Consider the following 14,739-nt stretch of genomic DNA (forward strand, 5'->3'; position numbering starts at 1 on the left):
TCAAAGATATTCAATGTACCCTTGTTTGTAACAGTAGTACATTAGAAACATCTTTAATATCCTTCAGTTGGGCATGATTAAGTCAGTTACTGTCATAAAGAAAAGGAAGGAGCTCTTATACTACCAGGAAAGATGCAATGTTTAAGGAAAAAGATTAAATGAAGTCAATTTATGTAAAACCTTCAGTCAGGTTTAACTTTTTTTTTCATGCTGGTCCGGAGGCTTGAAGTCATGGCTTGAAGTCATGGCTTGGGTAGTAATCCTGAACTTTTCTTTATTCAAAACTAGTACTCTATTACCTGAGCCACAGCTCTATTTCCAGCTTTTTTTTCATGGTTAATTGGAGATAAGAGTCTCACAAACTTTCCTGCTTGGGCTGGGTTTGAACTCAGATCTCAACCTACTGAATAGCTGCATTTTACAGGCATGAGCTACCACGCCAGGTAAATTATATCATGAAAAGTCTCTATCAGAGAGAGTCACACCTGATCATTCTGTGATTTGCTGATCAAGCTGGCACTGGTAATTTTAATTTTGTTTATTTTTTTTTTGGGGGGGGGTCCGGTCATGGGGCCTGAACTCTGGGCCTGGGCGCTGTCCCTCAGCTCTTCAGCTCAAGGCTAGCACTCTACTACTTGAGCCACAGCGCCACTTCCGGCTTTTTTCTTTTTGCTTTATGTGGTGCTGAGGAATCGAACCCAGGGCCTCATGCATGCAAGGCAAGCGCTCTACCACTGAGCCACCTTCCCAGCCCGGCACTGGTAATTTTAATGGTGAAAATTAAGAAGACTTTCAGCTTTTACTCTGTATTTATAGTTTAAGAAATTTTAAGAGAATGTCTGAATTATTTACATAATTTTAAAAAAAGTTAGTATGGCCATGCTAAATATTTCTATAGACATTACAAACAAGGGTGTGTCTGTTTCTTTGTGCATTCTCTGAAAACAGACTGTATAAAAACCTAAAGACAGATCTAAAAAGTATATATATCTAAGTTCTTCCAGAATTTTTTGACTTCACTGTAATAGAGTTGCTTTTCTTAAGGCTGTTAATAAGGTATGACAGTTTGTCAACTTACTATGTTTGTATTTAAATGTATCTATCTGGTGACTCCAGAAATTTTTAGGATTTCTATCTCAATCACTATTGTATTACCAGCACCAGAACTTGAAAAATTACTAGTATCATTTATATTGTCTTAATGACCTCTCCTCATCACCCCCCAGGTTTCATAACAGTGGAAATAGGAATAGGGAAGTAAAATATCCAATCATATACAGGGGAAACTGTCAGCCAATTCTGCAAGGTATACACTTCACCACTAGAACGTACAGATACATCACACTTACTTAATAAATGTTTATTAAAGCTGGCACAAAGGTAAATATACTTTCACTCATTTACCTAGCAAACTTCCCAGGGCTATACACAGATACCTACTGTAGCAAACATTTTTATTCAGTGTTCTGAGCATACAGAATTGAAGCACACTTAAAATCCTTAAGGAAGGATACTGAATTACTTCCAAGACAAAGTATATGTTACATACTTGTATTCTTTAACAAAATATGTTCTCCACCTTTGATCTAATAGTTTTTAAAAGGTAGCAAGAAATTAGAACTCAAATTTTAAGAGACATGCTAAAGCAGCACAAGAATTTCAAGCACATTTGTGCTTGGAATTTTGCATAGAGCTTTTTTCAATTTCTACAAAAAGGTGCACATGGATGATGAGCACTTTTTTCCCCCTAAAGTACCATGTGGCTCATATCTGTAATTCTACCTACTCAGAAGGCTGAAGTCCAGAAAATGGCAACTTGAGGCCAGTCTGGACAGAAAATAGGCTACACTCCATATCCAAAATAAAGAGCAAAAAGTGGTGGTGTGGCTCAAGCAAGTTGAAGCAGAGTTCAAACTCCAGTAACTTCAAGTGAATAAATACATATTTTATTTTATTTATTTATTTTTGTCTGTTGTGAGGCTTGAACTCTGGGCCTGGGTGCTGTCCCTGCGCTCTTCAGCTCAAGGCAAGCGCTCTACCGCTTGAGCCACAGCGCCACTTCTGGTTTTCTAGGTTTATTGGAGATAGGAGTCTCACGGACTTTCCTGCCCGGGCTGGCTTTGAACCACGATCCTCAGATCTCAGCCTCCTGAGTAGCTAGGATTAGAGGTGTGAGCCATCGGTGCCCAGCAATACATATTTTAAAAGCACCCTTTAAAACGCTTAAAATAGGGGCTGGGAAGGTGGCTCAGTGGTAGAGTGCTTGCCTTGCATGCATGAGGCCCTGGTTTCGATTCCTCAGCACCACATAAGCAGAAAAAAAAAAGCCAGAAGTGGCATCGTGGCTCAAGTGGTAGAGCGCTAGCCTTGAGCTGAAGAGCTGAGGGACAGCGTCCAGGCCCAGAGTTGAGGCCCACGACTGGACCCCAAAAACAAACAAACAAACAAAACGTTTAAAATAGTTCTGTGTATTCTCTTTGTTTATCCAGTAACTCACTTCATTTTTTTTTTCCATTCAAACATGCACTAAGGGCTCACTATGTGCCAGTATTCCCTTTTATATTACCCATTTCAAATTTGGTCTATATGAGATTTGCCTATGAAAACAAGCACCCAATTTTATAATGGAAAAAGGGAGGAAGGATTCCTTTAAAGAAACTTGCTAGGCATTTTAATTTAAAAGACTTGTAAGAAGTGTAATATATCTTAACCTTCAAGAAGACTCCAACTGGGGCTAGGAAGGTGGCTCAGTGTTAGAGCGCCTGCCTTGCATGCATGAGGCCCTGGGTTCGATTCCCCAGCACCACATAAGCAAAAAGAAAAAAAGCCGGAAGTGGTGCTGTGGCTCAAGTGGTAGAGTGCTAGCCTTGAGCTGAAGAGCTGAGGGACAGCGCCCAGGCCCAGAGTTTAGGCCCCACAACCGGATCCAAAAAAGGAAGAAAAAAAAAAGGAAGACTCCAACTTACTGCTTTTAAAGCTTATGTTTATTTCTCAGTTGGAAAAATATCTTCATAAACTATTAAGAAGAAATATGTGAAAGCTGTGCTAATAGATACTTTTAACTTAAGGTGTCTAAGTATATATACTGTGGCTTTCAGAACATCCAAGTGAAGGACTACAGTAAGCTGTGTCACACTGCTACATTTTCCCATTTATGAGACAGAAAATTTAAAAAATGCCTTGACATAATCTTTTTGTTTAACATTGTAACTAAATGAAATGTTTTTTTTTTATGTCTTTGCTTTTTGGCATACTAGGTTTAAATTCAAGCCCTGGAGCTTGCTAGGCTGGAATGACAATACTAATAAGCCCCCTTGCCTCCAGCCCTTGTTTTCACCATTGATTTTAGGATAGGTCCTCACTTTCCACCCAGGTGTGCTCCTGAACTGCCATCTGCCTGCTTTAGGCTTCCTTTCTTTTGAGGATGACAGGCAGCTGGCTTCTGGCTTTGCTCCACAGACCAAAAGTCTTATGGATTTTTTTTTTCTTTTTCTGGATCTGGCACGAAACCACAATCCTATCTTAGCCTCCCAAGTAGCAAGATTACAAATTCGGGCTACCAGAAATAGCCACTGATGTCTAGCTTCCAAGTGGGAAAAAAAAAAGCCCTACCCTGGGGCTTGAACTCAGGGACTGGATATTGGAACCTGAACTCTTTTGCTCAAGGCTAGCACTCTACCACTTGAGCCAAAAGCTCCACTTCTGGCTTTTTGATGGTTCATTGGAAGTAGAGTCTCACAGACTTTCCTGCCCAAGCTGGCTTCAAACCTGGATCCTTAGATCTCAGCCTCCTATGTAGCTAGGATTACAGACCTGAGCCATTGGTACCTAACACCAAGTAAAAATTTAAAATGAAAAATTTTCTTGTAAAATAGGCAGTGAGATCACCAGAATAAAAAGAGGACCGAGTCATTTCAATTAATCTTTGTAAACAAATTTATTGAGTAAATGAATGGGGCTTTATAAACAATGGAAAAAGTATAAACTATTTTAAACTGAATTTTTCTTTTTCTGAAAAAGTATCAGTGGACCAATTCCTTCTAAGTTATTAGAAAAAAATTAATTCCCACTTTAGAGTTAACATAATTTGTGTTACAGACTCCACTGACAAACTTTTATAGTTAGCTTCAAGTTTGCTGATCATCTACAAAAAAACCCTAATCACCACTTTCACAAATCTACTAGAATGACTTCTCTCTCTCTCTCTCTCTTTTTCTGTCTGTCTGTCTGTCTGTCTGTCTCTCTCTCTCTCTCACACACACACATACACACACACACATACACACACATGGGGGGGCAGACTTTTGGAACATGAAAAAATAAGTATCTAAGAATTTTTGTGCACCACTGGGGGGGAAATGTAAAATGGTATAACTGCTTTGAAAAACAGTATGGTGGTTCCTTAAAAAATTTAAAAAGTTTCAATATGATCCAGTAGCCTTACTTCTGAATATATATCCAAAGAACTAAAAGCAGCACCTTGAAGAGATATTTGCATAACTATGTTAATAACAGCACAAGAGACAAGAGGTAGTAATGACCTGTGTCATTAATAAGTAAATTTGTTCCTACAAAGAATATTATTCAGTTGTTTAAAGGAGGTAAATTCAGGCAACATGCTGCAACACTAAAGAATATGGATGGACTTCATCTTACATGAAATCAGTCACAAAAGAACAAAAACATTGTGATTCTACTTATGTGAAGAGTCTAGATTACTCAAATGTGTGGACACATAAAGTAGAACAGTGGTTGCCACAGAAAAACTGGAAGTTGTTCAATGGGCCAAGTTGCAGTTTTGTGAGATAAAAAAGTTCCCAAGACTTATCATCTGTACAGCAATTTGAATATAATTGCCCTACTCAACTTCACTCTTAGAAATGGTTAAGACTGACAATGTGGCTCATACTTGTAATCCTGGCTGGTGGGAAATGTTATGTTAGTGTTTTTTTGTTTTGTTTTTTGAACAATTAAAAGCCACACAATCACTTCAAAAACTACCTAGATCATTAAGTAATCGCTTAACGTTTTGGATAATTTTGAATTGTATTAGTTTTTTAAGGAATCATGTTTGGCAAATAGACAGGTTTACTAACTTTTAGCAGAAAATATTTAGATCAGCCTCAATGTATATATAAAATAGTTATTTTTGATGTTTCAATAGAGGGATAAAGTATTTTTTATTTTCAGAATTTCTAATTTAAAAATTCTCACTATACTTTACCCAATATACAGAGCAACAAGAAAACTGGCTTGTCTTAGTTCCAAACTCTTTCTGACCCTTCAGAATCAATCAGAAAACATATGAAACACCTATAGCACAAGCAGCAGAAGGCTAGGTAAAAATCTACCACCAGGGTAATTAGTCCCCAAATGCAAAATAAAAAGGAAACAAGCAAAACAAAACAAAACACTTTCTTCTCGTTAATCAAATTGGTTTCTTGACAGGAAACTAATCCAACCACACATATAAATTTAGATTATTTTCTTCTGGTTCGGAAGCAGATCTATACAAACAATTTTAGACACAAGCACAATAATTTAAATTAAATCTCTAACATTAATGCACAGTAGTAGTTTTGTCTTTGGTTTTTAACTTCAGCACTCAACATCATACACTTTTTTTTTTCTGGTCATGGGCCTGGAATTCAGGGCCTGGGTACTGTCCCTGAACCTCTTTATGCTCAAGGCTAGAGCTCTACCACTTGAGCCACAGAGCCACTTCCAGCTTTTTCTGTTTATGTAGAACTGAGGAATTGAACCCAGGGCTTCATGCAAGCTCGGTGAACACTCTACCACTAGACCACATTCCCAACTCATCATACACTATTTTAAGTTCTTTAAAAAAAAAAAAAAAAAGGTAAAAAAAAAAATCTGTAGACTAATTCTTGTCAACCCCCTACACATCATTCTTGACATACAACAATGGAATGTAACTACAGTATCTAAACTCTGAGCCCAAACACCATTAGAGCCCAAAGACAATGGAAATCAACAAGCAGGAAGATTGGATAGTCTCCAAACTGCAGTAGGCAACAGGAGTAAACTAGAACACTTTAACAATCTGAGAGCTCAGTAAATATTCTCAGACAACAGTGCACTAACATAGATTTCATATACTGAGCTACAGAAAAACAAGCTTAAGTCTTGCCTTGAGACTGAAGTTAATGGTCTAAACGCTGGCGGTGGTCATAAGCAAAGGACAGTTTTTCTACTACACTCCCCTCAAAGTTAATATTCATGATTATCTACTCTACACTTACCCTTTCATGATTATCTACTCCAAAATTTGACCAAAATTTCTTGTTACTACCAGTTCTAAAACTACAAACCATGCGTATGTCTTGTGAAAATGCAGGAGCAGTATATATATTTATTATTTGGGTCCAGAACAAATTCAAAATGGCCCATCTGGGGAGGACACACTGGGATGAAGAATTGTGAAGAAGGTGGGGTTGGGACTACATAGATCAGAAGCTGAAGAAAACTGATGCAACATGTCAACCCAACCCAGAGAAACTGCTGTAACAGGAAAAAAACCCTTTTCAAACTAAGTCCAATGTTAAGTGTTTTCACTTGAGGATGTAAGAAGTACATAAGGCAGAGAGAAAAGAAACTCAGAGAAACATATGAAAGGATTTGCCAACAAAGTTAAATTCTGTGGAAGTCTAAACTACAACTTGTAACACCTACTGTCCAGTTCTCAAAGTGTTAACAGGGCTCCTATTCCAGACACTGACCTAAATATTCTAAATGATGATCTCATTTAGCCTTCACAGTAACTGCTAAGAGGGTTATTATTATCATCATCTCAAAAGGGGGTACAGAAGCATCAGTAACCTCCCCAAGCTCACAGGAGGAAACCCTGGGACTCTTAACTCCATGTCTATCTGCTTCCATATCTTATGCTTTAAATTACTACGCATGCTGATTCTCCAAAGGGGAAAATTATAACAAGAAAAAGTATAGTAATACATATGAGTTAACCTTTAATGGACAAAGCTAAATAAGGAAACTTTTAAAATGCTTATTCACAGAGATATACATTAATGATCCATCAACTATGTCTTGGGAACTTGATATGAATGAATTCCGAACCAGAACAACTTTTTTGACATTCCTTTGAAACCTAAAAAATCTGTATGCATGTACTATTTAAAGTAAGTCCAGCCCCAAGTAAGAAATCAACATGAAATGCCTATGTCAAATCTATCAAGAATTTTCTGTTCTATTTTCCTGTTCTTCAGGGTTTCAGTTTGTAGGCAATTCTAGAAAAAGAAAAACAGAAAAAGGAAAGAAAAGAAAAAAGAAAACCCTCCATCTTGACTTTGAGAGCTTATTTAAAATAGAAACATCACAAGCAGTAAATAATCCTTCTTCAATGTCTCAAGTTATCTTTCAATAAAGAACTCAAAATAATAACAAAAACATCTTTAATAAGTAGTAACTCAATATTGTTGAGTAACTATCACTTGTTTGTATTTTTTAGTTATATCAGTATTTGTAGTAAGAAATACATTTTACATCTGACCCAAAGTTGCTAAATTTCCCAATGAGAAAATAGTTAAATAATAAAAGGAATTAAAGAAAATTTAAAAATTCATTTAGAGTTGGGGCTGATCCACAGTGGCTCATTCATTCATTCATTTTAAAGCAGTGTTTAATACGCTAATGATGGCAAAAAGATCAGAGTATAAAATTGTATACAGAAAGGAACTTGTGTGTAACTTCATGCATTAAATATAATTCAACATATAATAAGGACAGAAAATTGGCAGTATAATCTGTCCTAGATTTACAATATGAGACTCATCAGTTCATCAAAAGCTTTGTAATCACTTCTGCAAAATTAATTGCAACTAATTCTTGTAACTCAGAGTTTAGTTTAGACTTGTTATTAAAAAAAAACTGAAGTGCTTTCTCTGGGGTATTCAAACAGAAAGCTTAATCTTCGGTTGAATAAAGACCAATCCAATACACGGGATCTACAAAATACCAAAATAAACACGTTTATCTTCTGCAGGTACTGATAAGGGAAATTAATCTCTTCCAGAAGAGTTGAAGGTCTTAACAGGAAAGCCAGTCAACTAACCACAACCCTTACTATAAATCTCCGATTCTTTTTTTAGACGATTTCCTCAAAGTTGAAATTTTTAAGTAGGCAAAATTTGTCAGGCTTGAGACAATCGATCTTCACACTACAGGCAGGACCCACAATTCTTCACCCTTTTGTAACTGAGCTCCCTGGACTCAAAAACGTCAAGGTCTTTTATAAACTTGTATTAAGTACTAACAGAATGATTACATCGGATGTACTCTTTTGGTATAAAAATGAAGCAGAGCCCTAGAAATTTTGCCACATTTTTCTGCTGCACTGCATTTCCTTTGACCACATTCTCCCCCCACCCCCCAAAAAAGAAACAACCCACATTAAGATGGCCTAAATGTAACAACACTATCGACATTTTCACTAAGATATTTCTAAGATAATGAAGGAGGCAGATATGCATTTATAAAGTCTGGGCGCTGGCATGACAGGTGATTACCACCTCCCCCCTCCCCCCCAAAAGAAACCAAGTGTCTGATTTGGAAGTTCAGCTGGAAATATCGCTATTACACACACACACACACACACACACACACACCCCGTCAGTGTGACTCCCAGGCAAGTTAATATCGCTATTTCACACACACACACACACACACACACCGTCAGTGTGACACACACACACACACACACACACACACACACACACACACACACACACACACACACACACACACACACACACACACACACACACCGTCAGTGTGACTCCCAGGCAAGTTTTTCAAGGCCACGGCACCAGCACAAAAACGAAACAAAACCTGCACGTGCAGACTGAAAAACAAAAAAGTTAGCATCTTCAGGCCGGCGAGGCCAACCCCTCTGGCACAAAGGCAACGACCCATCGACCGACACCTGGCCGTCTCCACGGGCCACCGGGAGCCCCGCCGGGTGGGGAGGAGACCCCCCGCCTCTGCCTCCCCCGCCCCCGCCGCCCCCGGAGCCCACCGAGAAGCCGGCCCCGCCGCGCGGGAGTCTGCCCGGAGGCCGAGTTTTCCCGCACAACTGGAGAGGATGGGGGCGGGAAGGAGCGGAAGCTTCGGGTGCGCTCGGCGGCGCCCGGGCTCCGGCTCACTTCTCTTCAGCCCGGGGGTTTCCTGGCTGGGCGAAGCCCCTCTGGACCCCACCCCCCCACCCCCATCCCCGAGCAGGCTTGGGTACCCGAGGAGGGCCGGGCGGGCGGCGCAAAGGCCCCCGCGGCCCGGGGCCGGGGCTGGGGGGAGGGCGATCGGGGCGGAGACCCCCCCCCCCAAACCCCAGAGAGCCCTTTCCAGGCGTCTCCCACCCCCCACGACAAGATGGCGACGTGGACAGCGGGGGAGCCCTGCCCGCGAGGTTAGGGGAAAAAAGGGGGAGGAGAGGCAGAGACAAAAAAAAAAAAAAAAAAAGGCCGCCCGCCGCTCCCCCCCAGCCCGGGAGCGCGGGGCCGGAGCCCGGGCCGGGGGGCCGGAGCCCGGGCCGGGGGGCCGGAGCCCGGGAGCGCGGGGCCGGGGCCGGAGCCCGGGAGCGCGGGGCCGGAGCCCGGGCCGGGGGGCCGGAGCCCGGGAGCGCGGGGCCGGGGCCGGAGCCCGGGAGCGCGGGGCCGGGGCCGGAGCCCGGGAGCGCGGGGCCGGGGCCGGAGCCTGGGGCGGGGGCCGCGGCGCTCGGCGGGGAGGGAGGAGGACTTACTTCTTCTTGTCGTTCGCGCCGCCGGCGCCCTCCATGGCGGATCGGTCCCCGCGATGCCTGCGCGGCCGGCGGCCCCCGGGCTCGCTCCGGCCTAAGCGCCGGGGCTCCCTCCACACGCCGAGAGAAAAGGACAGGCGAGTCCGCGGGCGGCGGGGCCAGGCGGGAAGCCTCTCGTGCGCCCCGAGGCGGGAGGAGCCGGCGGCGGGCGCGAGGGTCCAGGTCCGAGCTCCAACCTCTCCACCCGCGGCGTGTCAGGGGCAGGCCCGGAGCACTGCCCACCACGGCGGCGGCGAGGACGGTCCGCGCGTCCCCCTCGGACGAGGCGGCTCTGTGCTCTGAGTAGCCGAGGCAGCGGCGGGGGGCGGGCGAGGGCGGGGGCGCGCGCCGGCGCGCGGGGACGGACGGAGGGAGGGGATTGGGGAGGAGCGCGCGCGCCCGCGCCCCGCCCTCCGAGACCGATGCGCGCGCCCGCGGGCCCGCCTCACCTGAGGGGGAGGCGGGTGCCCGGACAGCCAATAGCAAGCGACGCAGGCGGCCGGGCCCCACCCCAGCCCACGTTGTTCTCAACCAATCAGGAGGCGGTCAGCTGAGGCACAGCTGGGACGCACTGCCCCGCTCACGTGCTCGTCTGTGTGCTGTCGGGGGAGGAGGAAAAAGAGAAAGGGGGTGCGAGGCGCCGGGGTCTGGGGTCTGGGTGCCTGCTCCTCCGGAAAGCGACGTCTGGCTCGGGGAGGCGCTGCTGAGAAGAGATTCGGTTGCTGAGCCTCAGGCCTGCATCCCATTGGTGCGCTCGTGCGAGTCTCCCGCGTCCTGCCCGCCTCTGCGGGCCCCGCAGCGCGGCTGCACAGCCCCGCCGTGTCTGTGCACGCGTGGGTCACGGCGGTGACCCGACCGCGGGCCAGGCGAGGACGGCCTTCTGCCGGAGCAAACAATGGAACGCTCCGAGTTTGCTTACCGAGCCAAACGTCAATAAAAATATAAATTACTCTTGTTGTAAATGTCTCAGGGGAAGTGAAATTCTCAATGGGAAATCTTAAAATCTGAAGCTATGTTAAGCGTTTGCAAATAAATGGCTTTAAGAGATGAAAGCATCAGGTACCACGTTCGAGTCCTGGTCTTAGACTGAGAGAAAAAAAAAAGTGACCATCAATCAGAACTGCAAGGAGAGTGGGGAAAATGACTTTAGACAGGTGTGTGTGTGTGTGTGTGTGTCGGGCTTGAACTCAGAGCCCAAGCTTCTTTGGCTAAAGGCTAGTGCTCTACCTACCATTGGAGCCGCAGTGCCACTTCTGGCTTTTTCTGCGTATTTTGTTGAGATAAGAATCACGGACTTTTGTACCTAGGTTGGCTTCAAACCTGGATCCTCAGATCTCAACGTCCTGATTACCTAGGATTACAGGCATGAGTCATTGGTGGCTGACGAGTGATCTTGACTGTAGGAACAGATAGTAGCAAATTATTTTTCTTTCTGTGCCTCAGTTTACTCATTTATAAAATGGAGAAACTAATATTTATGTCACAGGATTATGGATGATTAAGTGAGAAAATACGTGTAGGACATTTGGGACAATTCATGGCACAAAGGAAGGAATCAATAGATGGTGATCATCTTATTTCATTTTTGTTGTTATCTGCACATTTTTGGCTGTTGACAAGTGATTAGTTGGGCTTTGGATAAAGTGTAGCCTGTTTTAATTATTCAATAATGCCAATTATGTTAGTATACCTGCACATGTAGTTTTCAACGTTTAAACTAATTACAGCATTCTGATTTTCATACATGAGGATAGTTGCAGAGATCTTCAGTCATTTTCCTTCTCATAATAAATACATAAACAATTCTATCTGGCAAGAAATAGCCGTATCTTTTGATGTTTAAGACATCAAAAGATGAACATTTTGTAATATCAGCTCTAATTCAGAAGTTTTGATGATTTCAAAAGGTTTACACAGAAGGATAATTCAGCCTACAAAATATTGTTGCATATTCATTAAATTTGCTCAGAGTTAATTCCCTTAACAAAAATCTATAAAATATGGTACTTTATTCAAGTGTAAATAGTATACACATAGTTATGTACATAGAAGGTGATATTACTCAACCCAGTAGGTGTTTTTTTTTGTGTGTGTGTGTGTGTATGTGTGTGTGTGTGTGTGTACATGCGCCAGTCCTGGGGCTTGAACTCAGGGCCTGGGCACTGTCCCTGAGCCATCTGGCCCAAGGCTAGGGCTCTACCATTTGAGCCACAGCTTCATTTCCAGTTTTTTCTTGGTGGTTAATTGGAGAGAAGATTTTCTTTGACTTTCCTGCCCTGGCTGGATGAGGATTACCAGGTTTGTTTGGAAATACAACCCTCAGATTTTAACCTCCTGGGTAACTAGGATTACCAGCACGAGCCACTGGCAATTGGCTCAACAAACGAGGTTATACATAATAATGAATGCAAAAAGTATCTCCTAATTCAAGCAAACTTTTAAAATGAAATCTTAAAGAGCAAAATTTCTGATGGAAAAAAATTTAAAATCACTCCCTTTACCACCTATTAGTAAATGCATTTAAGTCACTGCTTTGTAAGTATATCTTGATAAACAGTCTTATTTAATCACCTTTTAATCTGTGTAAGTGTCCAAGGTTCACTTCACAACCAACATTGTAGAACTTACTAAGTAGTTCACCAGATGACTTGCAAAGTGACTCTGTTGACTTTTACCCCAGATTTAGTAAGACATTGGGCAGTGAGTCAGAAGGAATCAGGTTAAGACCTGAATTATGGATTACTACAAAAAACGATGGAGCACACATCAGAAGTATAGTTTAAACTATAGCAGATGTGAGGAAGAACCATAGTCAGCAACTGATCCTTGACATATTCCCCTTAGTTTCTTCTTCATCTTCTTTGTAGTTATAATAATAACAATCACACTTTAAAAGGTAATTGAGGAATTAATGGAGGTTCAATGAAGACTAGCTTGAGAATTAAAAACCAAATACACTTTTTCTTTGAGTTTTTGCTATTATTTTTTACTTTTCTAAGTTTCCCTTTGAAACACTTGCTTTCAGTATCTCACTATGAAAATCTGAACAGTCTCCACTTGCTTGCGTGCGTGCGTGCGTGCCTGCGTGTGTGTGTGTGTGTGTGTGTGTGTGTGTGTGTGTGTGTTGGGGTGGGGGAAAACAGTTCTTAAATGTTCTTATAATCTGTGCTTTCAGTAAAACCTGCCCTCAAGGAAATTATTTGATCAGAGACTTAGCAATTGGTGTTTACCAAAACCTCCAATTTGGCAAAGAGAAAATATCCAACTCCAGCCATCTCCATGAGAGAAGGGAAAGAGCTCAGGCTCATGAAAGGTCTGAGATATAGTCAAAGAACTATAGAATGCTGACTGTTCTCTTCACTTTATACCACAGGAGAAGGGCTCCTATGATAGAGTACTACAACTAAAACAATGCAAGTCTCTGACTCTATTTCAGGATTCCTTAAGGACATCTAAAGACAATGTGAGAAACAAACAAAAACCCCCAAAACAAAGAAATGAAGGAAATGTTGGTCTATTTGGTATACTAAACAGTAATCTAAGTTCTCCTGGAATTTCACATTTAAGTCCTATCTACTACATTCCTGTGATCTGATTAGGCACATTGATCTTCAACAAGATCTGTCAAAGGCAAAAAAAAAAACAAAAAGTCTGGAGAAAAAAATGAACACCAGAATCAGACTCAGATGTAACAGAGAACGGGAGTTCTAACATAATAAATTAATGCACTATAACACTGAAAAGTGGTCAGTTTACAAAAACAGATAATGGAAGTATAGTATAGCAGTTAAGACAGAAAAACGGGGAAGTGATACACTGAAGCTCTCTTTTACTATTAACATAGGCTAATAAAAAGGAAGCAATAGAAATATAAAACAATGTAACTGAAATAAAGAATACATTCAATGGGCTTGTCAATAAACTAGATACATCCCAGGCAAGAAAGACTGAGATTGAAGGTATGTCAAGATAAGTTTCTAAAACTGAAACTGCAAAGAAAAGTATGATGAAACAAATGGAAAAGGATGCCCAACACAAATATGTGTGGATAATGGCGAAAGACACAACCTAATTATAATGGAAATATCAGGGAAGATGGAAGGAAGAAGAAATATTTGAAGAAAAAAAACAACAGCTGACAATTCTCCAAATTTAATGACAAAAAACCAAACTATAAACCGGGTAATATCAGAGAATCCAGGACAAATGAAGGGGATTTTTTTTTTTAAATCTCAATCAGGAGGCCAACTGTAATCTGAGGTATTCAGAAGGCTGAGACCCAGCAGATTGTGGCTCACAGTGGAAGACTGTACCTTGAGTAGAAAAGTTCCTAAGACTCCATCTCCAAACTAAAAGCCAGGCTGCAGGCATAGCTCAAGTGAGAAAGAGCCAGCAATGTCAGCCAGCCAACCAGCTAGAAGCCCTGGGTTAAAATTCTGGTAATAGCAAAAAGAAAGAGAGAGAGAAAGGGAGAGGAGGAAGGAAAGGAAGGGAGAGAGGGAAAAGAAGAGAGGGGGAGAGAGGAAGTAGAGGGGGAAAAAGAAAAACTACACATGGGCAGAACATATTCAAATCAGAAAAGCAAAGGAAGAAAATTTTGAAAGAAGAGATTAGGAGTCAGGGAATACTGGAAGATATACCTTAGTTTTAGCAAAGAGGAAGGTTAAGAATTTTATGAAACTTCTTTTCAGAAGTCATGCAGGCAAGAAAGTATGGAATGAAATATTCAAAATTCTGAGAGAGGAAAAACTCTACCAAGCAAAAAATTCCATAATCAGTGATACTATCCATCAAAAGAGTACAAATATCCTTAATTCAAAAGCAAGTCTGAGGGGCTGGGAAGGTGGCTCAGTGGTGGACAAAAGTTCCTGCCTTGAGCTAGCTTCAAACCATGATTATTACTGGTCAGCTTCCTGAGTAGCTAGGAT

General features: G+C 42.2%; 1 protein-coding gene across 2 annotated transcripts in view; it reads right to left on the reverse strand.

The window, feature by feature from the left end:
* Positions 1-10,097, reverse strand: part of Hif1a (hypoxia inducible factor 1 subunit alpha) — a 52,105-nt gene extending 42,008 nt beyond the window's left edge. For both annotated transcript variants that reach the window (XM_070032190.1, XM_070032180.1), the window contains exon 1: positions 9,776-10,097. In XM_070032190.1, the coding sequence (XP_069888291.1) occupies positions 9,776-9,810 (35 nt within the window). In that variant the 5' untranslated portion in view covers positions 9,811-10,097. The remainder of the gene's footprint in view (positions 1-9,775) is intronic.
* Between the last annotated feature and the right edge of the window lie 4,642 nt (positions 10,098-14,739).

Source organism: Dipodomys merriami, unplaced genomic scaffold (genome assembly GCF_024711535.1).
Source record: "Dipodomys merriami isolate MVZ:Mamm:240054 unplaced genomic scaffold, mDipMer1.0.p SCAF_1, whole genome shotgun sequence".
NCBI lineage: Eukaryota > Metazoa > Chordata > Mammalia > Rodentia > Heteromyidae > Dipodomys > Dipodomys merriami.